The sequence below is a fragment of the Erythrolamprus reginae genome, chromosome 3, assembly GCF_031021105.1.
Source record: "Erythrolamprus reginae isolate rEryReg1 chromosome 3, rEryReg1.hap1, whole genome shotgun sequence".
NCBI classification, from domain to species: Eukaryota; Metazoa; Chordata; class Lepidosauria; order Squamata; family Dipsadidae; genus Erythrolamprus; species Erythrolamprus reginae.
In genome coordinates, this window is record NC_091952.1 from 181,057,395 (window position 1) to 181,080,762 (window position 23,368).

Sequence of the window (23,368 nt, forward strand, 5' to 3'; positions counted from 1 at the left end):
TAATTATAAAATGCATAATTTATTTTAGCCATTATAATTTATAACTTGATAAATTCATATTGTTCTCTTACATAAAAATGCATTGCTATATTGTTGTGCGATAGGAGATTATGATTAAGCTTCAAGGGGTAATAAGTGGGTAAATTTTGTAATGCTGAGTATTAACAATCTCCACTTTATTCTTTATCAGTTTAATTTGAAATAGATTATGATGCTTACCCATGCACATTCTTCCTATAGAAATCTTTAAAGATTCAATTAAAATGTTAAATCTGAATTTCCCTATCTGAGTCCTGGATATTGGCATGACGTTTTCTCAGCTGCTTAGCAGAGGAAAAGAAAAGCTATTATTAATGTTAAATATCTCTGCAAAATGTCGTTTCTTTTCTTCATTAATGTTTTTAGAAGATGAACACTTCCATATAATAGATATATGGGGAGGATTTCCCTTAGAAAAGTAGATATTTTTCTGAATTGTATTAAAAATCAAACATACCAATGAGAGAGAAAAAATCACCTTTAACATTCTAATTCAAAATACACTTTAAAGATGTGTACATTATTCTTCTTTTCCAAAATCTTACTTGCTAGGTAGAAATTAATACATTATAAATGAACTTGCTTTCTCCCCCCCCCCCCTCATTTTCATGAAATGTGGATTGTTTTTCATTATTCTACAATTTTTTTTTAGAAATCAGCATTATTTTCCCACAATCTATAGGAATTTCATCCTAAAAGACATTTGTTTTGTTTTCTATCACATTTCTTTTTTCCTTTTATCCTTTCCCTAAACTTATCTCTTTTCTCCTGGAACCATTTAAAGGTATTTCTACTTGTCAAAGTCACGCTCTGACCACTATAGCTTGCATGTTATCTTTTAGGAATATTCTTGGAGTGGCAAAATTCAAAGTTGGACATGGTTCCTTGTTGAAATAGTTCTCAAATTTTAGCAAATGTTTTCTAGATTAATTTGCAGAGCAAAATATGATACAAATGGGAAATGTAACACAGGGTTTTTTTCTGATTAATTAGTTACACCAGAAGAAATGCTCAATAATTCATTAATATAGGAATATTGGGAAAATGTTTTATCAATCTCTTTAATACTCTCAGGAAAGGAAAATAATAAAAACCAAACAAATATTTTGGGCAGAAAGTTAAAAAATGGTATTATCTTTGAAAAGCTGGAGTAAAATATATAAACTAAATTGAAAAATTACTTTTTTCTTTCATTACTGTTTTGAAATGACTATATATAAAGCAGAGAAAGATGACCTGTTTAATTTCCATTTTTCAGATATATGGGAATTGGGCTCTCAGCTCAAGGAGTGAACATGAACAGACTACCAGGTATGATGAAGAATAATTATTTTTTTAAATACTGAATATTTCTAAACTCTGTTAATTTATTTGTATAAGGCTGTTACAACTAAATAATGTGGATTGTGTGAGAAAATTTCAACTTAACAGCATGGCGGACAGGCCAATAACAATCTTAATAGAACTGACATTAGAGAAGATGACTTGGGAAGAAAAGAATGGGAGAATACTGTTTTGTAGATATATAAAGAGAATGTTTCAGTTCCTTTTCTGCTGCTTTCAAATCACATTGAACAAGAACTTCACAGTCAGTTTTTACATGTCAAATCTTATAACTTATGGGTTGTCCTGAATCAGGGGACAAATTATTTGATGAATAGGTGGCAACTAAAATTAAGGTAACCTTGTACACCAATTAAGGCCTTTCCTGGAGAACCCTGCTGATAGTCACTCATGCCTGGTTACCTTTAATTTGGACTATTGCAATATGTTTTTCATGGGGCTGTCACTGAAAATTACCCCAAAACTTCAACTGGTTGAAAATGCAGCAGTTTTAAAATGATGGGGGCCTTTAACTTTTCCCGTTTAACACATCTAATTCAAGAGCTTAACTGACTACCAGTTTTCTCTGGGTGTAACATAAGTGCTTGTTGTTACCTTAAAGTTCTGTATGGCTTAGGCACTGATATTGATGTGATAATCTTCTAGTGGCTTTGACTCGCTAAAAAAGGAGAGAAGCCCTTATGAAATATCATATGTAGGAGACATAGTGATAAGCCATATTAGTTGTAGCCCCCTTCTCTGGAACAGCATTCTTTATGAGATCAATGTGGCTCTAACCCATTTTTCTATTTGTAAATCCATCAAACCATTAAATTAAATCAGATCTGTTAAACTTTAGGAACAACTTTATGGTAATGGAGTCTTTCCTGCTAATTTTGACAACTTTAGGCTACTCCTTGGAGTACTGTTAGTTTGTCTTGATATGGATTTCACTACTGTGTTTTTTAAATATTCTTTCTTATATATCTTATTCTATAAGTTAGTTATACTTTTGTTTAGATTAAAGCAGCAATTATGGTAGGTTACAACAAATAAATAAATAAATAAATGTCCTTCCTAATAGTTCATAGTTCTGTAAACACACATAGCTAACTTATATATCCATGGTACCTTCTGTTTCTTGAGCTTAGAAGCGCAATGTTTTTCTTCCTGTCTTTATAAAACATTTTTTAAAAAATCTTGTATATTGTAGCTAACACTGTCCAGAGATTTTGTTTGCATTCAGCCTTAAAAAAAACTAGTAGGATTTGATATAGTATTTGAATCTATTGAAATAATACATGCAGCATTTATAGGCAGCTCTCAATCTATTTCTAGGCATTTTATCATATAGCAAATACTAATTTTTTTCTTGTTTCTAGGTTGGGATAAACATTCATATGGTTACCATGGAGATGATGGGCACTCATTTTGTTCCTCGGGAACTGGACAGCCCTATGGTCCAACATTTACAACTGGTGATGTCATTGGTTGTTGTGTAAACCTTATCAACAATACCTGCTTCTACACAAAGAATGGGCATAGTTTGGGTATGAAAAAAATGATTCTACTTTGTGAAAATATAAAATACAGTGCAATAGCAAATTTGAGCAATCTTTCCAAATTTTACATATGTAATTTTGATTCAGAGCTTAAAACTCTGACCAAAAAAATAAACCCACCAAAAATATAATGGTTAAAGTTTGGCTCAAACAGGTCTTAGTTTCTAAAGCAAGGTCCTTGCTAGCACCTCTCTGAAGACTATGATCTGTTGTCCATTTTAAAAGAATAAAACATTATACTGTAGTTTGAAATGAAAATAGTTTAGTAGCATGCTAAAATGCTTTTGTTCTGTGGGAATGGCATTCCTGAAACACTAAATGAATTCTGAAAGTGTTTCTGATCTTTATCAATGAAAGTTAAAAAAAACCAGTCCGTCCATCCATCCATCCATCCATCCATTCATTCATTCATTCATTCATTCATTCATTCATTCATTCGTATAGCCACCCATTTCATATGAGAGAGTCGGGAGCAAATAAAAACAATAAAAACACAGTGCATTAAAAAATGAAATGCAAGCAACTGCCAATTGCTGTTACTTGTTGATACTATGATCTGTCAGTATCAGTAGCAATGGCAATTTGGTAATAGCTTTGAAATTTATATAGTTTATTTTATCGTAAATATAGCCTTTTAATATGATTGCTTTCCAGTTACTTTGGTTATCTCAAGAATTAATGTTTGAGTAAGTTAAATATTTTTCAGTACAGATTAATTAAACAAATAAGGATGTGGAATTATACATTCAGCGAAAAAACGTAATGGACACATACTTTATGGGATAGTTTCCCAGTTTGGTTTTCCTTGGTTTCATGTATAATTGTAGTAAAATATTGTACAATAAATGCATTACAGTTTTAATTTTTATCTTCAACAAAAATTTAAAATCAATAGATCTAATGTTACAGGGTAGTTTTTTAAGGTTAAATATTGTATTTGATTTGAAAATGTTAGATAAAATACATAGTATTTAGTAGAGTAATTAAACTTTTATAGGAATTGTTGCTATCTTAGATAATATGTTGCCATTATAACCGGGAATTTTGAAACCTAGACAGTTGGATTTATATTAATTAAACATAATTATGGTCAAGCAATATGAAGCATTGAAATAGTGAGCAAATTAACAGAAGCAATAAAACAGTTGCGTAAAACCTTTGAAAGTACAAGTTCAAAACAAAAAACAAAAGTGCCTCATAATTAAGATACTTTACCCCTTCTTCTGAAAATCATTGTAGATAAAAATCTGACAACTATGCTACTGATGACAGGATTGTGACCCTTTAGCAGGAAAAAATTCCCTCATAACACATTTAATTTTTTTGGTTGAGAGAAAATATTATTTCATGTATGTTACTGTGGGAGAGACATGTATGTTACTACGGTCGGGGTCTCCGTTTCCTTCTGGCTTTGTTGGTGAATGGGATTCTGTTGCAACATCCATCTAATATGTTGAAGGTAAAGTATTGAAATGGGCCAAAGTGATATGCTGGCAAATAAAGTAGAATGTGTAGTTTGCAGCTAATAGAATTTTTTCAACTAAAAAAAAATCCACCAACGGTAATTGGCTGTGGCATTCAGATCTGACTGTTGAGAATGATATCAAAAACATTTTGAGGAGTTTAGTCTTAACTCTCTAGCACTAGGATCAATAAAGGAAAGAGAAAAAGATTTCGGTACACAATTTGGCTAAGATTTTTGTTTTCACGTTTATGAAAAGTAATGGCTTTCTCTTTGCAATCGTGCCATGCATATTATTGTTCAGTGTTATCCTGATGTTGATGCCATGAACACTGATATTTGTCCTTTTAGTTTGTTAAGTTATTACGCTGCTGTTCTTTGAGACCTCCTGGAGAATTGCCTCCAATCTTCTTTCTTTGAAATTTTTTTTACAGCACTTCCAGCCTGGTGAGCTTTAACAATTGTTCTTCAGTGGTCCTCTGAAATCTCCTTTGTTTGAGCCATCTCTGGTCACAAATGCTTCTGACCATGACCAAATCGGGTTCCAACCAAAAAATTTACTATTTTTTTCCCAGCAGCCTTCCACATTATTATTTTTTTTGTAAGCACCAAATTTCCAAAATTAGGTTCAGATCACGACCAAGTTATGAAACAAATTATGGTTGTGAGCAAAGGTTTTACTGTACCTATGTTGTGAAGATCAGATTGTGAATATCCAGAACAGATGACCCCCTACTATTTGCCTTACTCTAAAATTCAAAATCAACACACCACATATCCAAACTGTATCATATTAGCATGATCCGAGGTGGCGCAGGGGGTAGAGTGCTGTACTGCAGGCCACTGAAGCTGACTGTAGAACTGTAGGTCAGCATTTCAAATCTCATCACTGGCTCAAGGTTGACTCAGTCTTCCATCCTTCTGAGGAGGTTAAAATGAGGAACCGGATTGTGGGGGCACGATGCTGGCTCTGTTAAAAAGTGCTATTGCTGACATTGTGTAAGCTGCCCTGAGCCTAAGGAGAAGGGCGGCATAAAAATCAGATAGGTAGGTACGTAGGCAGGCAGGCAGGCAGGCAGACAGACACACACACACATGAGAATTACATTTCTGCAATAGCAGAAAACGTTAGCTGGAATGCTACGTAAGAGACAGCAGTTATTTTACCACTGAATTTGGTAACAAAGCATTTATTAGTCATAATATCATTTAACTAATACAGTATTTGTTTAAACTTGAACAAAGCATTGGAGAAACGTCCTTGGTTAGGTTTATTGCAATTACTTTGAAAATGTGAATAATATATTTCGTATCATAAGTGGAATAGTTAAGACCTGGTTATACCAGCAGGTCTGGATATGCCGGGAGATGGGTGAACTCAAAGGTTGCTTCACTATTGCTCCACTGTCTATTACTTTTCTTCTTTAGTTCTGGTTTTATACAGAACTATTATATGATTTTAATTAAATATTTCTTGATTACAGGTATTGCTTTTACAGACTTGCCGGTAAGATCATTGTATTAAAGTATAAAATATCTGTGTCTGAAGAGCATTTTCCTTGCTTACATAATATGCATTTTTTTAGTTAGTTCTATTTTTTTTTAATCATAAAAGCAAAGTGCATTTTAAAAATATAAAAATTGCTTAATAACCATTTGTTTATAATAATGACAGAAGATTCTAAGCAATTATGATTACCATTTGGAATTATGTATTTCTAATGTTTGATGTTTTATCTGGATGATTTGCAAATATAGAATTTTAAGTTTAGCAGTAGAGCATGTCCTTTGCATATAGAAAATCTCTGATTAGGTTTTGGCATCTTCATACATATAAAAAGTATTGACGAGGAAATTTTGTGCTGAAATCTCTAGGCAACAATAGCTAGTTATTATGCACAATAATGAGGTAAAAGTATTGCATTAGCTAAATACCAATTCTGGCCTTCCCCAAATTGAATTTCCTCAAGAGGGATGGAATTTTGCTTCCAAAATTATGAGCACTAACACTGCTGTTCCTTATGGGAAGTCCACATTTTTAGAGAACATACAGATTGAGAAATGGTGCTATAACATCTAGATCATGTTATGAGAAAGTATTGATTTTAGGTTTTTTGTTCTGGTAGATTTGAAAAATATTGTCCATCACATTAACTCCCATCCCGCCACCCCCAAAAAGCAGTACACTATTTTAGAATGTTTGTTTTATTAACGTGTTCATTACAAATTTTATTTTTTGTTTTTATAATTTTTTATTCCTGGAGATACAGGCCATCTTCAGACCTTGAAACCTAGGTGCTGCTTCAATTCATAGGATTATCAATTCTCTATTGCCTATCTTGATTGGCAAGAACTCTGAAAGTTTCACTGAGTGAAATTTTTCCTCCTGAAGATTTCTTAAATATCCTTGAAACTCAAACATTAACTACTTAATTTTTCTGTTAATGGAGCATGCAGAAGTTATTACCTTAATTATATGGTTTTAATGCTAACTTCCAATTATTTGCATCTTGTACGATTAAATTTTATATTGTAATTATCTCTTGCAGCCAAATCTATACCCCACAGTTGGACTTCAAACACCTGGAGAAGTAGTGGATGCTAATTTTGGACAACATCCATTTGTATTTGACATTGAAGATTATATGCGTGAATGGAGAACCAAAACGCAGGCTCAGATTGACAGATTCCCTATAGGAGACCGGGAAGGAGAATGGCAGACGATGATCCAAAAGTATGATTTGCAGATTATAATGAGTGTCTGTTTAAATTCCTATTCAAATTTGGGAAATTTTAAAACTGGTCTGTTTCGGTCCTGCAAATCTTGTTCTATATTTCTTGTACATTTGTGCAGTGAAATAAGACATGCGAATATGATTTTTATTCCTGAGAGGGTAATTTTATCCGATGTGGTTATGTCCATGTAAAAACCATGCATTTAACTCCTTTGAATAAATGCTACTCATTTTTTGTATGTGGTAGGGCTGTGCAGCACTTTAGATTTGAAGGGAAAAGGGTACTACAGAGTTTCTTAAATGTTTTTAAGGGCTGCTGTGAGGAAAGCCATGTGATCCTGGAAAAAGACATTGTTGTTTTAAAGAGTTTTAGACCGATGGTACATCTCACAAACACACATGTGCATACTGCTTGCAAAGCACTTTTCCCATCTTCATGGGAAGCATTGCACAACTCTCATTATCTGATTACTGTAACGGTGGCTGCATTGATTTCAGGTCCATATTTGTTCTATTGCATTTAATTTAAAAAGTCTATTTTATGAGAACACTTTGAATCTTTTTTGTGTTTGGAAATGTTAGATTTATTGTATGCGCGCTAACTTCAACTTTAAAAGTTACCTGTAAAATGCAAAAGTAGTTGGTAAAATCTACATTGCTTGGCAAAAAGTTTAAGTGCTGCTCTTTTAAGCTTTGCATGCTTCATATTGATATTTTCAATGGACTATGCAGCACATACCAGGAGAGGATAATTAGATATTATTGAGTTAGATTAATCACTACTTCCAACTGTACATGCCTTAATTCATATCATATCATATCATGCAAATTAAGCAGAGAGCCCTGTTTGTCAATTCTGTCATTATGGATTCTCCACGACCATGATAGGGTATTCCATGTTATTGTGAATTGTTATCACTGAAGTGGATTAAGTAGATACCGTTCTGATAATTTAATGGGAAGATGAATGAAATTATTTCCTCTTAATTATTTTATGAACAGTGTACTACAGGTTTGATTCTGCTTGAATGAGGGTGGAAAGTTGTGTATATTTTTCAGTGAAAGCTAAATTAACACATGCCTGTTAATACTGTTGCTGATTTTCATTCAAAACCATTTGTAACTAATAGTATGTTTTTGAATCAAGAGTCATGTGGACACATTTGGATAAATTTGATGGATAGAGAATACAGATAACATTTGTCCTTTAATATCCTAAACTACTTTGTCTAGGACAAATAATACTCTTTGCATGCACATTATTACCTGTGTTACACATCACTATGTTAATGCTTCTACCACATGCTAAACAATTTCTCCATTCTGTGTAATTCCATTTTGTAGTCTTTGTTATCTTTGACACTTCTGTTTAAACTATTAGGTTCCACCTGGTAATGAATTGAATATGCATATGTATTTAAATATACATATGTATCCAGTTTTAAATTGAGAAATTAAATACATATAACTTGTAAATACATATCATTATGTTCTTTTTTATATGTCATTATAATGTCATATTTTCTTTTAGCAGTGTATATTAGAATAAATGTAGCATTTCATTCAAAGTAAATTTACATAAACTACTGAAAAAAGTTTGTATTGAAGTGAATCTTCAAGGAAAAGAAATACTTGTAAATAAATCGGCTAATCAACAGGATTAAATGGTAAAGCTGCCTCTATGCTATATTTTGTATTAACTTTCTTTTACAGAATGGTTTCATCTTATTTGGTACATCATGGATACTGTGCAACAGCAGAGGCATTTGCTAGATCTACTGACCAGACTGTACTAGAAGAATTAGCTTCCATTAAAAATAGACAAAGTAAGCTTGAATAGTGCTGCGATGTTAAGTCTAAAATAATTTAAATATTCAGATACAGAAATGCTTCTTATTAAGTGACCTTTGGATTTCAGATATTATATTGATCACTCTTTTAAATATTTGAATAATCAATAGAGGCATAATTTTGTTTGTCAGAAATTGGTTATGCACAAAACAATTAATGGGATTGTTACCTAATAAAAATAATGGTTATTTGCTTAATTTCATTTTTTCATATTTAAATTATGTGTTTATAAAAACAGCTGAATAAACAAACTGATAAAAAAAACTAACATCTACAAATTTCTTTTGTACATTTCCTATGAAGTAATGCTTACATGCTTTATTATTAGTGAATATCAATTTACAGTTTAAAACAATCTGTATACATTGTCAAGACACTAATAGATATATAGCTTATAATTACGATCAAAGCTATCTGGAATATTTTATATATTTGACAACACTATTAGAACTAAGGCAGATTAAAAATAAACTATTGTCAAATCCTTTTAGTTCAATTATTAATTTTCGATCCTAGTCATTTGATTAAAGTTAAATGTAATTCATCAACTTTAGCAAAACAAGATTAGAAAGAAATTTGTGGAGGCCCAAAGAATATATCAATTTTGTCATAACAAAGAAGGAAATGCAGACTCTTTCCAACACTGGAGAGGAGAGATCCAGAAGTATTTCTTGCTTAAACTGATCCTGAAATACATTTTTAAACTTGTACTTTTATTTCTACTAATAGGAATTCAGAAACTGGTCCTAGCAGGAAGAATGGGAGAGGCCATTGAAACAACACAGCAGTTGTATCCAAGTCTATTAGAAAGAAATCCTAATCTTTTATTTGCTTTGAAGTGAGTCTTTATGTAATGCAGGTATTTGTAAATAAATAGTCTGGGAGATTTTCTGGGTGTCCATTTTATGGTTTCTAAGCTCCTATTGCAGCAAATTAGTTTACTGATCATCTAGGAATTTATGTAGTTACGTTCACCGAATGAATAACAAAGTAATGGCTCCAAACTTTGCCTTATTTTTTAATCTCAAAATTAAAAATTAGAAGAATTAAAAGCAAGATTAAAACAATTAAAAACTAGGTTAAAATTTAACAAAACATTTCTGGTTATGTTGATTAAATGAAGATAGACTCTCCTAACACCCAATATTGGTGAAATATGCCAATAACCATTCATTTATTTGAGTCTTGATTCCTACGTGTCTATTGTCATAGATAATTTCAGTGCTGCAATTCATTGTTTTTCCTACAGAGTTGTGTCCCACCATTTCAAGGCTTTTTTCTTGACAAAATGTTTTTCTTTTAAATCCCCAAAAGTAAAAGAATCTCCTTGTAATAGTTACTCCCCCAAGAAGCAAAACAGATTTGATTGAATGGAATGTATTTCTGGATAGGCATGTTGTCATTGCTTAATTTTCTAATGTGCAGATTTTTGTGGGAAAGGAAGATTTCTTCCTTTATTATTTCATTATTTTAATACACCAATTTAGACAGTTACCTAATTAAATAGATGCATAATTGTCTATCATTTGTATAACATAGCAGTAAGCCCCATTATACAAATCTGTACTGCCAATACCTCAAACTTGGTTTTTAAAATTATTGTTTATTCTTCATAAATAACCTCTTCATGTTTTCCAGGGTACGTCAGTTTATAGAAATGGTCAATGGTACAGACAGCGAAGTACGGTGTCTAGGAGGCCACAGTCCAAAATCTCAAGATAGCTATCCTGTTAGTCCACGATCATTTAGTAGTCCTAGTATGAGCCCCAGCCATGGAATGAATATCCATAGTCTATCAACGGGCAAAGGAAGTAGTACACACTGTTCTGGTGAGTTTGAAGAAGACAACATGCCATTTCCTTATCTACTTCAGAATTTTTTAGACTAATTTGTCACTTAGTACATGGAATAGTTTGTTTTTGTGCATCCTGGCCTAAAATGTCAAATAGGAGAAACTGTTTTGCCAGTACTTACTTCATGGGTTACCAGCTGTTTCCTAATACTCTGTCCCCACTGCAGGTTGCACTTCTTTGAACAGTTTCCATAATATGATCGAGTTTAAACTAGAGGAGTTCTTGCTTTGTGTGATGTCATTTGTTTTCAGTAATATTTGATTTAATAAAAAATAATTGATATTCTGAAAATTTGGAAAAAAAAAGAAAGAAATAGGACAGGAAGAAAAAGAGAAAGAAGACACACTCAACAAACTGCTATAGATGTTACCATTCCCTTCATTGTGGAAATAAAGATCCCTCAGAAATTTGTGTCATGACATGTGTACCTAGAAGAAGGGAAGTTTCCTCTGTACTCTTATACCATGTTTGTCCACACGGACTGTTTACGGTACTACATTCTGGGGAAGAACTATCCTTTGAGCAGGACTGATTTTTAGGTATTTTGAGGCAAGAACCAGGATTTATTTTAAATTAGCTTACTCTCTATATTACTTGATGCATAAGATGTATTCTTATGTGATTACAGAGTAGGTATGTCCATGTAGCTTATATTAGTTAATGCATAAAAGCTACATGAGTTACATATACTGTAATCATGTAAGAACACATTCTATTAATTTGAAATATTTGATTCCTTCGCCTTTTTTTAGGTTTTGAAAATAGCTGCAGTAATGGAGTGATATCAAACAAAGTTCATCAGTCATATTGTCACAGTAAACATCAGTCTACCAGTTTAAACGTACCAGAACTCAACAATATAAATGTATCAAGATCCCAACAGATCAACAACTATTCCAGGTGCATAAATGTTATTCTGTCTAGTTCTATTCTTTTTCGCTCAGCTGTTGTGTTTCTTTCCTACTCTCCTTTATTGTACACTATTCCACTCTTCTTATTCTCCTCACCCACATGCCAGTATTCCTCTGTCACTCTGGTGAGATGGAAGTGGGCTGCCACTGAGAATTGGGTTGATAGTAGCCTGGTATCAATTCTCATGCGTGTATGTCAAGGACATGTGTAATTGGTTAAGTATTATGACAAGAACTCCGTCCCCCATCATGCATGCATAGACTGACTGCCAACTTCCAGATTGCAAAGGAGAGCAGCAAGAAAGCCCGTGGGTTCATTTGATCTCACTAAAATTTAGAGCTAGGGCTATTTTTTATATTTTATCATTTTTTAAAGAATTTTTCTACAATGCATTTAACACCATGTTGAGCTGCAAGATTTTTCCTATTGGCATGTTCATCTTGGCACAGGGTAAGAAAAGAGATGTGTTACTCTAGCATAGGTTTTATTGAAAGAGTCAAGAACTGCGAGATGATGGGAGTCTATAGCTCAGCAAAACCTGGAGGCAGCAGATTCCCATCCATGGGCTACATCGTCTGCTCAAAATAGAATTTAACTATAATGTGGATATATAGTAAAATAATGGTGGTATCCTGCCATATCAAGGTTGTAGATTACAATGTGATTTATAAATGAAATCTAATTCTAAAATTTATCCATAACTTTCTTCACAGCAATGATGTAGACATGGAAACAGATCACTACTCTAATGGCGTTGCAGAGACATCATCTAATGGTTTTTTAAATGGTAGTTCTAAACATGATCATGAAATGGAAGAATGTGACACAGAAATGGGTCTGCAATTATTATTTTTATTTATATACCTTTGCAAAGAATGTTTTTTATTACTGTTATTTGCAATGATTTCCAAATGATAAGGATACTTAACTCTTGTATCAGTTTATATATTTAACATTATCATGAAAATATTTTATGCAAAGTATACCTCATATATACAGCAAAGTATACCTCATATATACAGCATAATATCATAGTATATTTTGTCCTCAAGTGTTTTGTCCATGTTCATACTGAATAGGTCTGAAATGCCTGGAGGATACAGGCCACCTTTCCCTGAGTATATATATATATTAAAATATTTGAATTAGCATTAGTTTTGTTGGATTCCTTACCTGGGTCAGTGTCATGACTCAGCTAAGCTGCAGAGTACTGATGGACTCGGACTATTAAAATGGGAATAAGCTCCATTTGTGTTGTGTTTGATTAGACAAGTGCTCAAAATGGAGACTCAGATGTGCTTAGTAGATTGATGCTTCTTGATATGCTTCTTCATGCCATTATTTGATTCTTCCTGGTTGAATAGCATTTCTTAGCGTCAGCCACATAATTTTCTTGTCAAACAGCTGATGTGAAATGAAATGACATAGACCCTGAACATTTGAAGACCCTTCTTCAAATGTTTTAGAAAAAGAACTATTACAGTCCACAGAACAGGATGTGAGGAAGGGTTTTAGTAATTTTGGTGACTGCCTAAAATTTTTATATGCTTTGTCTTACTATTTGAGATACAGATTTGATATGTTGTAGAAATACTAGAAATAATTATGTGACTGATCAGTTGGATTTTCAGAGGTGAGAATTATATATATACAGTGGTACCTCTACTTAAGAACGTCTCTACTTAAGAACTTTTCTAGATAAGAACCAGGTGTTCAAGATTTTTTTGCCTCTACTTAAGAACCATTTTCTACTTCAGAACCGGAGTCGGGAAAAATTTCCCAGGGAATTTGAGAGTGGTACGAAGGCCCAGCCAGTTTCCTGCCATTCCCCCTTTAATCCCAGCCACCTGGGCTGCCAGAGGAGCCTTTTGGTGACACCTAAGGAGGCTTTGGCAGTCCAGAGAGAACAAAGCATTTTCCTTTCTCTGGGCGCTTAGAGAGGGAATAAACCTCTGCCAGTGCCCAGAGAAAAGAAATGCTCCCTTCGCTCTGGGTAGCCGAGGAGTCACCACAGCGAAGGAAAGGCGCCGGCTACAAAGCGAGCGAGCGAGAGGAGAGGGGAGTCCTTCAGCATGGGAAGGAAGGGGCTGCAGGTAGCGGCAGCAAGCAGCAAGTGTATGAGAGGCAGCCTCGCGCCGGCTGTATTGGAGGCATGTGCTCCTCCTTGCCTCCTCAGAGTTTTAGATTTTTTTGATTCCCCTCCCCTCACCTTCTTCCTTCGGCAGCGACTCTCCTCCTCTTCTTCCTCCTCCTCCTCCCACCCAAATTCCGAGCTTTTATTTCTTTCCTAATGGGTTTGTACGCATTATTTGCTTTTACATTGATTCCTATGGGAAAAAATGCTTCTACTTAAGAACATTTCTACTTAAGAACCTGGTCACGGAACGAATTAAGTTCTTAAGTAGAGGTACCACTGTATATAATAAAAAGCTGTGAACAGATACAAGCAGATACTCAGAGGCTATATTGTTGAGCAACATTTGCAACCAGAAAAAAAGGCCACATGCATTTTTCACACAAGGACTGAAATGAGCCTAATAAGAGGCTTAAAACAGCGGTTTTGTTTGTCTGAAGGATTTCCCAAATTCCCCCAATTCTCTTTATTTTATAAAGGGATAGAATAATATAAGCCTTTGTTGTTCAGGTTCAAGGAAGCTATTTTATTCCTTAACCTCTTCCCTTCTCCCCAAGCCACCAAAAATAACCCAAAACCTCATGTATATATATTGCAGAGAAGCAGAGGATCTTCAGATTGCCAGAGTTTTTGGCTTTGTTCTCAGCTTCATAGAACTGTTTTTCAAAGTATTGGTTAGTGTTTGTATTCCTTGGTGATTTCAGAAAAGCAGTAAAAACTTTTTTTCCTGGCATTTTCGTCCTTCAGATTTTTTTTAATTGATTTGTCATACAAAGTTTCCTGTGAGGGTAGTATAGCATAGTGGTGAAAGTTTTGGATGTAGACTAGAGAGACACAGACAAATCCCCAACTGACATCTCTAAATGTTTTTAGACTAGCCACCCAGACCAATTTACATTGTAGGAATATAATTAGTGAGAAGTTCTCATATTTGTCTGAGATGGTTGGGAGAGGGAGAGGAAGGAAAGGAGAGGGAGAAGCAGTAATCATTGTTATCATAATGTACAGCGATCATATAAATAGTGTATATACTAGATACATAAATACTGATTTAAATTTGAACATGTCCCATACCTGCGTTGCTTTCATCATTATCTGATTGCTACTTTGTTATTCTTAAAGAGGTGGACTCCAGTCAGTTAAGACGCCAACTATGTGGTGGCAGCCAAGCAGCCATCGAAAGAATGATTCACTTTGGCAGAGAATTGCAAGCTATGAGTGAACAACTAAGGAGGGAGTGTGGCAAAAACTCACAAAATAAGAAAATGCTCAAAGTAAGTTATGTCACCTTTATATAGAAATTGGGTTTAGATTCTTCTCCATTTTATAAAGGAAAATTGTAGTTTGCTTGTAGATATTTCATTAGCCAGCTAGTTAACATCATCAATGCAAATAAGTATGGGGTTGCACCCTACTTATAATAATAATAATAATAATAATAATAATAATAATAATAATAATAATAATAATAATAATAATAATTTACCGTATATACTCGAGTATAAGCCGACCCGAGTATAAGCCGAGGCACCAATTTTTGCCACAAAAACTGGGAAAACGTATTGACCCGAGTATAAGCCGAGGTTAGAAAATGCAGTGGCTACTGGTAACTTATAAAAATGGAAAACAATAAAATTACATTAATTGAGACATGTTTTAGAATATTTATTTTAAAGAAAACCAGTAAACTAGCTCTGTAAATTTAAAAGAGGGTAAACAAATTAACAATATTAACAATAAATTAAAAAGTAAAAAAAGTAGCTCGATCAGGAACAAAGCTAAAACCTAAGAGTTAAAATCCTTCAAAACTGGATTCCTTCTCATCATTAATTGGATTTACATTATTGTTCTGTTTTTATATATGCTGTGAGCCACCCTGAGTCCTTGGAGAGGGATTGCATACAAATCCAATTAAATAAATAAACAAACAAACAAACAAATAAATAAGTGTATCCAAAGAAGAGCTTCAGCATTAGCTGCTGTGAGGTTATCAGCATAGAAAACCAAATAGATAGATAGATAGATAGATAGATAGATAGATAGATAGATAGATAGATAGATAGATAGATAGATAGAAATAGATACAGATAGATAGATAGATATAGATAGAAAGATAGATAGACAGACAGACAGACAGAAAGATAGATAGATAGAAATAGATACAGATAGATAGATAGATAGATAGATAGAAAAATAGTTAGATAGAAAAATAGATAGATAGAAATAGATACAGATAGATTGATAGATGATAGATAGATAGATAGATAGATAGATAGATAGATAGACAGACAGATAGACAGATAGACAGATAGATATAGATAGAAAGATAGATAGACAGACAGACAGATAGAAAAATAGATAGATAGATAGATAGATAGATAGATAGATAGATAGATAGATAGAAAGAAATAGATACAGATAGATAGATAGATAGAAAAATAGATAGATAGAAAAATAGATAGATAGACAGATAGAAAAAGAATTCCTGTCTAGCTCTGCCTCATAACACATTATTAGATCCTATCCAAGCAAGGGCAGCAACTACCACAAAATACCATTTTTTAAACAGTTTAAATCCTTTCAAAGGAGGGGGAGGAGAATCTGACAGCAGGGGGCCTTTTTAATCCGATTAAGGGCAATGCAAAGAGAGCAAGGAATAGTTACTCACCATTGCTTTTTTCCCCTCTCGGTTGGAGCAAATGGCTGCCTCATTTGCTTGAGCTAGGGAGAGGAACTACAGCGTGCGAGAGGGGACAAAAGCTGGTGCCTCCTCGCTCTGGCTCAAGCAATGGCGCCCTCGTGTGGTGACTTTGTCAATGACCCGAGTATAAGCCGAGGCTGTGTTTTTCAGCCCATTTTTGGGGCTAAAAAACTCGGCTTATACTCGAGTATATACGGTATTAGATTTGTATGCCACTCCTCTCCGAAGACTTGGGGTGGCTCACAACAAACGATAAAAAACAATATTATACAGGCACAAATCTAATATTAAGAAAAAACTAAAATCCCTACCATAATTAAAAACCAAACAGCACATACATACCAAACATAAATTATAATAAGCCTGGGGGAAAGGTGTCTCAAATCCCCCATGCCTGGCGGTATAAGTGGGTCTTAAGTAGTTTACGGAAGACGAGGGTGGGAGCAGTTCTAATCTCTGGGGGGAGTTGATTCCAGGGAGGGCGGGGCTACCACAGAGAAGGCTCTTCCCATGGGGCCCGCCAGACGAGATTGTTTAGTCGACGGGACCCGGAGAAGGCCAACTCTGTGGGACCTTATCGGCCGCTGGGATTCGTGCGGTAGCAGGCGGTTCCGGAGGTATTCTGGTCCAATGCCATGTAGGGCTTTAAAGGTCTATATATAGGAAACTGGCTTTAATATATAGGAAAGTGGCTTTTCCTGGTGGTGGTGTGGCTTTCTTCTCAATAGTTCCTAGATTAGGATACCATATTTTGCCTGATTGCTTGACTGGTGTTTATCCCTGTTTATCCAGGTGTTTGGCTGCTAGAGAAGAATGTGTTCAGTTTCCTCCTTTTTTTTCTTTCTTAGCTTTTTTACTATCTCTCTTGAATCCTAGACAAAACTAAATCCAGAAATCTGGAAGCTTGGCATTGAGACAAATCAGCCATCAGTAGACCCATAGTAGCCCCATAGAAATGAATCACATTTACATGCTATTCAAAAGACACAATACAAATGTTAGGAAGAAAACAAAAAGACCACAAAATATCCTCTCCAGCAGCCAACATTTTTGTCTTTCGCAAATTACTCAAGACCCACCTATATCGCCAGGCATGGGGGAACTAAGACACTTCCCCCAGGCTTTTATATTTTATGTATGGTATGTATGTGTGGTATGGTTTTAATTGTTGGGGTTTTATATATTTTTTCTTTTAATATTAGATTTGTTCCACTGTTTTATTGCTTTTATTATTGTTGTGAGCTGCCCCGAGTCTTCGGAGAGGGGCGGCATACAAATCTAATTAAATAAATAAATAAAGGATTAATTAAGGGAAACAATCAAGCAGAAAACAATTCAATAATCAAGGAACTACTAAGGGGAAAAAGGTCATCATCTCCTTTTAACAATCCCATCATCCCTTGCATGGTGGAGTTTGGGCAACTGAATGGAACAAGTAGAGTGTTTATGATCCATATACCCTTCCTGTGGTCAATGCAGAGTTTTGTTCAGCAGATGTATCCTCATTGTGCCCAGAGAGAGAAATACCTGCCTATACCTAGGATTGAACTCACAGCCTCCTGATTGTGAGGCGCGTGCTCCACCTCTAGGCCACTGCATTACTCCTTCCAAGGAGAAAACCATACCCCCACTAAAACTGGCAAAGCAAGCTATAAACAGGGAGCAAATCTCACACCTAATAAAACTGATGGTTCTACCTTCTTTGGTAATGAAATGTCTGCAATCAAACAACAAAGCTCAGAGAGACCCAAAGATTCCCCAGTGCAACCCTGAGCTACCTAAATTCTCTTCTCTTGGTACTGAAAATATAGATAGCATGAAATTGTGGTGACTTTTCCTTTTGCATAAGTGATTGGAAGATTGAATTGTATTGAGAGGAGTGCAGTCAAATTTGTCCTATAAAAATTGGTTGTGAGGAATTAAATAAAACATTTGCCTTTTATAGGCAGTTTTCCTCCTTTGCTCTTAATCAGCATGTTTTCAGTCTTTAATGAGGTTTAATATTAGAAACTATTATTTTATTATTCTACAGAAGTGATACCTGTTGATGATATTAAAGGGGGTACAAATACTTCAATGTACATTTTAAGAAATGTTATGATGCATCTGATAAAAGATTTAAATTTGATCTGAGCAAGGTAAAAACTAATACTGAAAATAGCTTTAGTTTATTTCTGTAGGAAGAACAATATAAATGTCGTAATAATAATTATTATTTATTGTTAGAGTTGAAAGGGACCATGAAGGCCATCGAGTTCAACCCCCTGCCCAAGCAGGAACCCTACAAGTGGCAGTTAATAATTTATTAGATTTGTATGCCGCCCCTCTCCATAGGCATAATGACACAAATCATTAAGACTTGGGAGGGGTCATTTAAGTCACGAAGTCTATTTTCCTGCTTTATGCAGTAATCTTAAGTGGAAACATCTAGAATAAATGGCTATCCAGACGCTAATTTCTAAGATTTGTTTCCTCAACAGGATGCATTCAGTTTACTTGCATATTCTGATCCATGGAATAGTCCAGTTGGAAATCAGCTGGACCCCATTCAGAGAGAGCCTGTATGTTCGGTTCTCAACAGCGCAATACTAGGTAAGCCTGTTAAGTTTCCTTCTTTATACAAATTTGTACAAAGGTATGTTAAGCACAGAGGAAACAGATTACTTGACTATTGAAGGAAATTCTGGAATTTCTGTTACTTTCTTAGAGGTATGACTATAAAAAATAATTCTTGTACTGTAAACCACTAAAGGTTTACTACTACAGACCCATTCCATTGGGTCTGCCATTTATTATCAAACTCATGATGTCTCATACAAAAAAGCAATTCCATCCAGAGGCTTGTTAGCAGCCAAAGCAGGAGAGCCATTTCACTCACTCACCTCAATGTACACCCCTACTCTCCCCCACTCTTACTCCTTCTTCATTCCGCTGGTCATAGGGAAATATAAAATATAATGGCCTTTCAGCTTAGAAACAAAGGATTGTTCTATTACACCTAAAATAATTACTATCATTCCATAAGCAGTCTTGACATTGAGGTACTGTCACCCAGGCTGAGCACCTTTGCATTACTAGCTGAGAGGATACTAATGGGCCTTCTCTTTCACCAACGTCAAAACTTTCTATCAAGAGTTTATTAATATTCAGTAAATATTGGAGGCATTAACATTTTATGACTTGACATGGCCTGCAGAGTGAATTAAACTATTACTTAGTATGGAATTAACAATCCAATTCCAGTAATTTTGAGCTGGGTAGAAATATTAGTGGAAATAACTTTTGAGAAGTAAAACAAGTTAAAATAGTGCATTGTTGAATTTTTTCAGAGACACACAATCTACCAAAGCAACCTCCTCTTGCCCTCGCAATGGGACAGGCTTCACAGTGTCTAGGTCTGATGGCCCGATCAGGAATTGGATCCTGTGCATTTGCCACAGTGGAAGATTATCTACACTAGCTATGCATCTGAAGGTGTCCATGGTGTATAATGTGGCATATATTCAACATGAAAGTAGACCAGCTCTGCCAATTGAGAGTTTGGATTTTTTTTTAATGATGTACTAAGGACAGGTCTGTTGCTTTACATTGCTTCCTAGTTTACAGCATGATGCAAATGATTTTCTAAACTACTGTTAGGAGATATTTTCCATCTTTAACCAGAGTTAAATATCATCAGTAACATCAGATTGAAAAACCTTTGAATTGTTACAAACAAACCAAAAAGTTCTGCCTTCCTCCTGGAGGGCAGGGCAAAATAGATAATGTTGTGGATGTGTTAGTATGTGGGTGATGTAAACTTCAAGCAGGATAATTTGCCAACTTTCACCCTCATTACATAGATCAATCAAATGTAATTTGCAAACTGCGTATGTACCTGACAGTTTGGCTGTATAGTATTGATGGGAAGAAATATTTTTAATGTGTACTGTAAAACTTGAAATACTCAGGAGCTGAGTGAATATGTTTGTTGCTACTTACAATCTCAACCTGTTTCCTAGTGGTTTTTGTTTTAACATGGTCGTTTCAGCTGTTTCCTGTTTAACTGCAAACAACTTATGTTGTAGACTCACCTGTTTAACTGTTGTATTATAACAGTATTACATGTCAACACAGTGTGGTTATGGCCTATTTATATAAAAACCAAATATTTAGTCAATTTCAGTCTTAATTTAATCTTTGTACACCCTGCATTTTAAAAAGTGCTTAAATGAGTACTCTATTGCAATAAAATGTAGTGATACCATAATTAATCAGCCATTAAATACTTACATATGGTAGGATTGCTACCTTATTTTTCTGCTTGTGTTGTATTTGGGATTCAAGTAGATAAAATTTAAATATTTAAATTTAAATATTTTAATACTCTGGTTTCTCTTCAGATCATTAAATCTTTCACCTTTAAAATATTATTGCTACATCAAGTAACATATCCTAGATCAAAATCATGTTATGATCTAAGGCTGATAACACTAAAGTAACTGCCCTGAATTATTGTGGCCCTATACTTATCCTATACTTTATGCAGCAGGGCGTCTACATAACAGTTAACATTTGTTTCAAGTTTGACATTAAAAGATAGCAAGCTTGGATGTTATATAAAACCTAACCTTATCCTATAATAGAAAAGAATCCAAATGCATGCATTTGCTTCATTTCTTTGTCTGAAGGGAATGAAAATAGCAGTGTTAATAATTCCTTCAGATTAAGCTAGGAAAACTTTCTGCTTTCACCAGAATAGATCCTGTACTGTAGTAATCTATCTGTGCTTCTTAATGCAGTGGCAAAGAAACGTTCCTGAATTATTCAGTAAAGAATTTATATTGGGCAAAAACGGTCCAACTTTATAAACAACTGTTGATGCTTTTGTTTGGTAAAGCCTTTTGGCCTCACAGTACCATGCTCTTAACCATTTGCTTTTCTGACCTGACAGGTTTGTTGGCATGGCTCATGGGCAACATTAACTCCTGCTGAAAATTATGGATTAAGGCCCCACTTGAGCAAGATTGTGTTACCTATATTATGTTCTTGCTTTATAAAAAAAAGGTATACTAGTAGCAGGAATTTAACACTGTTAAGAAGTGTACAGAACCCATGAGTTATCAAGGACATGCACAGAGGAAAACGTGGGATTCCAACAGATATCCAGGAGATATGAGTCATACAAGACAGATACGTTTACATTAGAAATACACAGTCAAGTTAAACAGTCTAGTCATACACATTCAAATCAGTCAATATTTCTCAATACAATAATATTACAAGCCTGTCTTTGTCTTACATATCAGCCATACATTACAGCTTACAAATAACATTAAACTAGCATTGAACACAGAGAGCTTACTACATCAGTCACAGTGAATCAGCAGAAAGAACAGAGGGGGAGACTCATGCTTTCTGGCTCCCTCTTATGGCAATTTGCAACACTACCTCTTAAGGCTATAGTACTTCAATACCTACAAGCATTCATTGTTACCTTGTTTATGTACTGCAAAAGCCAACTCTTTTGTACATAGTACTAACAACCACCATACTATCTCAGGTCTATTCATAGAATGAAAAGGACAGTGTAAGTCTTGTATGTCTCCAAGCAAATTAAAAAAGAAAAATCTAATGAAAAGTACATCATCATCAGCAGAGCGGAACATTCCCAAGGCTTCGATAGGCAGAATTGATGTGAAGATTTAGTCAGCCATCATTGTCAGTATTAAACAGCCCATTTTGTTACTCAGTCTCCCCCTTAATTATAGCTACAATGTTTCAGTTTCTGCAAAGTCAATCTACTGAGTCTTCAAATTGGAAGATATCATGTGGTGATCCTTGAATGCAATAACCACTGGAGTTAAAATATACTGCTCAAAAAAATAAAGAGAACACTTAAGCAACACAATATAACTCCAAGTAAATCAAACATCTGTGAAATCAAACTGTCTGCTTAGGAAGCAACACTGACAATAAATTTCATGTTGTCAGCACATTCAACTTTGCACAGAACGAAGTATTCAATGAGAATATTTCATTCATTCAGATCTAGGATGTGTTCTTGGAGTGTTCCTTTTATTTTTTTGAGCAGTGTATATTAATGTCCCAAGTATGTTTGGTTTTTGAAAAATAAGATAGGAAGAGTATTGATGCTTTTGAACTTTGGTTGTTGGAGAAAACTCTTGAGGATATGTGGGCAGCTAAAAGAAAAGCAAGCAAACAAACAAACCAACTTAGACTTCTCACTTGGGACATCAGTTGACCAGGCTCCAGTGATCCTACTTTGAGCATAAGACAGCTCTGTGGAGAAGACTCTAATATGGGGAAGGTGGAAGAAAAAGGATGGATCCAGACATAGTGTGATAAATACACCACTGCTAAGAGATCTGAAGGATCAGGTTAGAAACAAATAAAATTATGTGGTTGCTAAGAGTCAGCAATAATTTGACATCAAGTGTATCTCTTAATACTAGCTGTTATCTCAATTCCCTTGGAGGAATAGGGAAAACAACAGAATTTGAGTAAAAAGCCAAATTAATATATAGTCCAGTGATGTCAGGAATAATACTGAGATCTTAGGGGAGCCATCTTCCATTATCTAATTCTAACCAGGATTCTGATCGAGATACATAGATCTGGACTATAAGAATTATGAGATTACCCAATCAAGAGACAAAGAACGCAAAAAAAAGTCTTGCCCAGTTACTTAACCTCGTAGGAATAATGGTTTGCTTAGACATATTGGATATCTATTCCTGAAGAGCTCAATTCTTACAGTTAGTTCTGATCAGTGTAAAATTCATTTAGATGAAGA

The 23,368-nt window shown here is 34.6% G+C and overlaps 1 protein-coding gene across 2 annotated transcripts in view; it reads left to right on the top strand.

Annotated features, from left to right (window-relative positions):
• The window catches only part of RANBP9 (RAN binding protein 9), a 39,783-nt gene extending 18,917 nt beyond the window's left edge, over positions 1-20,866 (top strand). For both annotated transcript variants that reach the window (XM_070747349.1, XM_070747350.1), the window contains exons 3-14: positions 1,298-1,350; positions 2,745-2,912; positions 5,871-5,893; positions 6,936-7,120; positions 8,835-8,947; positions 9,702-9,810; positions 10,611-10,801; positions 11,578-11,725; positions 12,451-12,572; positions 14,994-15,145; positions 19,053-19,164; positions 19,902-20,866. In XM_070747349.1, coding sequence (XP_070603450.1) covers positions 1,298-1,350; positions 2,745-2,912; positions 5,871-5,893; positions 6,936-7,120; positions 8,835-8,947; positions 9,702-9,810; positions 10,611-10,801; positions 11,578-11,725; positions 12,451-12,572; positions 14,994-15,145; positions 19,053-19,164; positions 19,902-20,032 — 1,507 coding nt within the window. In that variant the 3' untranslated portion in view covers positions 20,033-20,866. The remainder of the gene's footprint in view (positions 1-1,297; positions 1,351-2,744; positions 2,913-5,870; positions 5,894-6,935; positions 7,121-8,834; positions 8,948-9,701; positions 9,811-10,610; positions 10,802-11,577; positions 11,726-12,450; positions 12,573-14,993; positions 15,146-19,052; positions 19,165-19,901) is intronic.
• Positions 20,867-23,368: the final 2,502 nt, after the last annotated feature.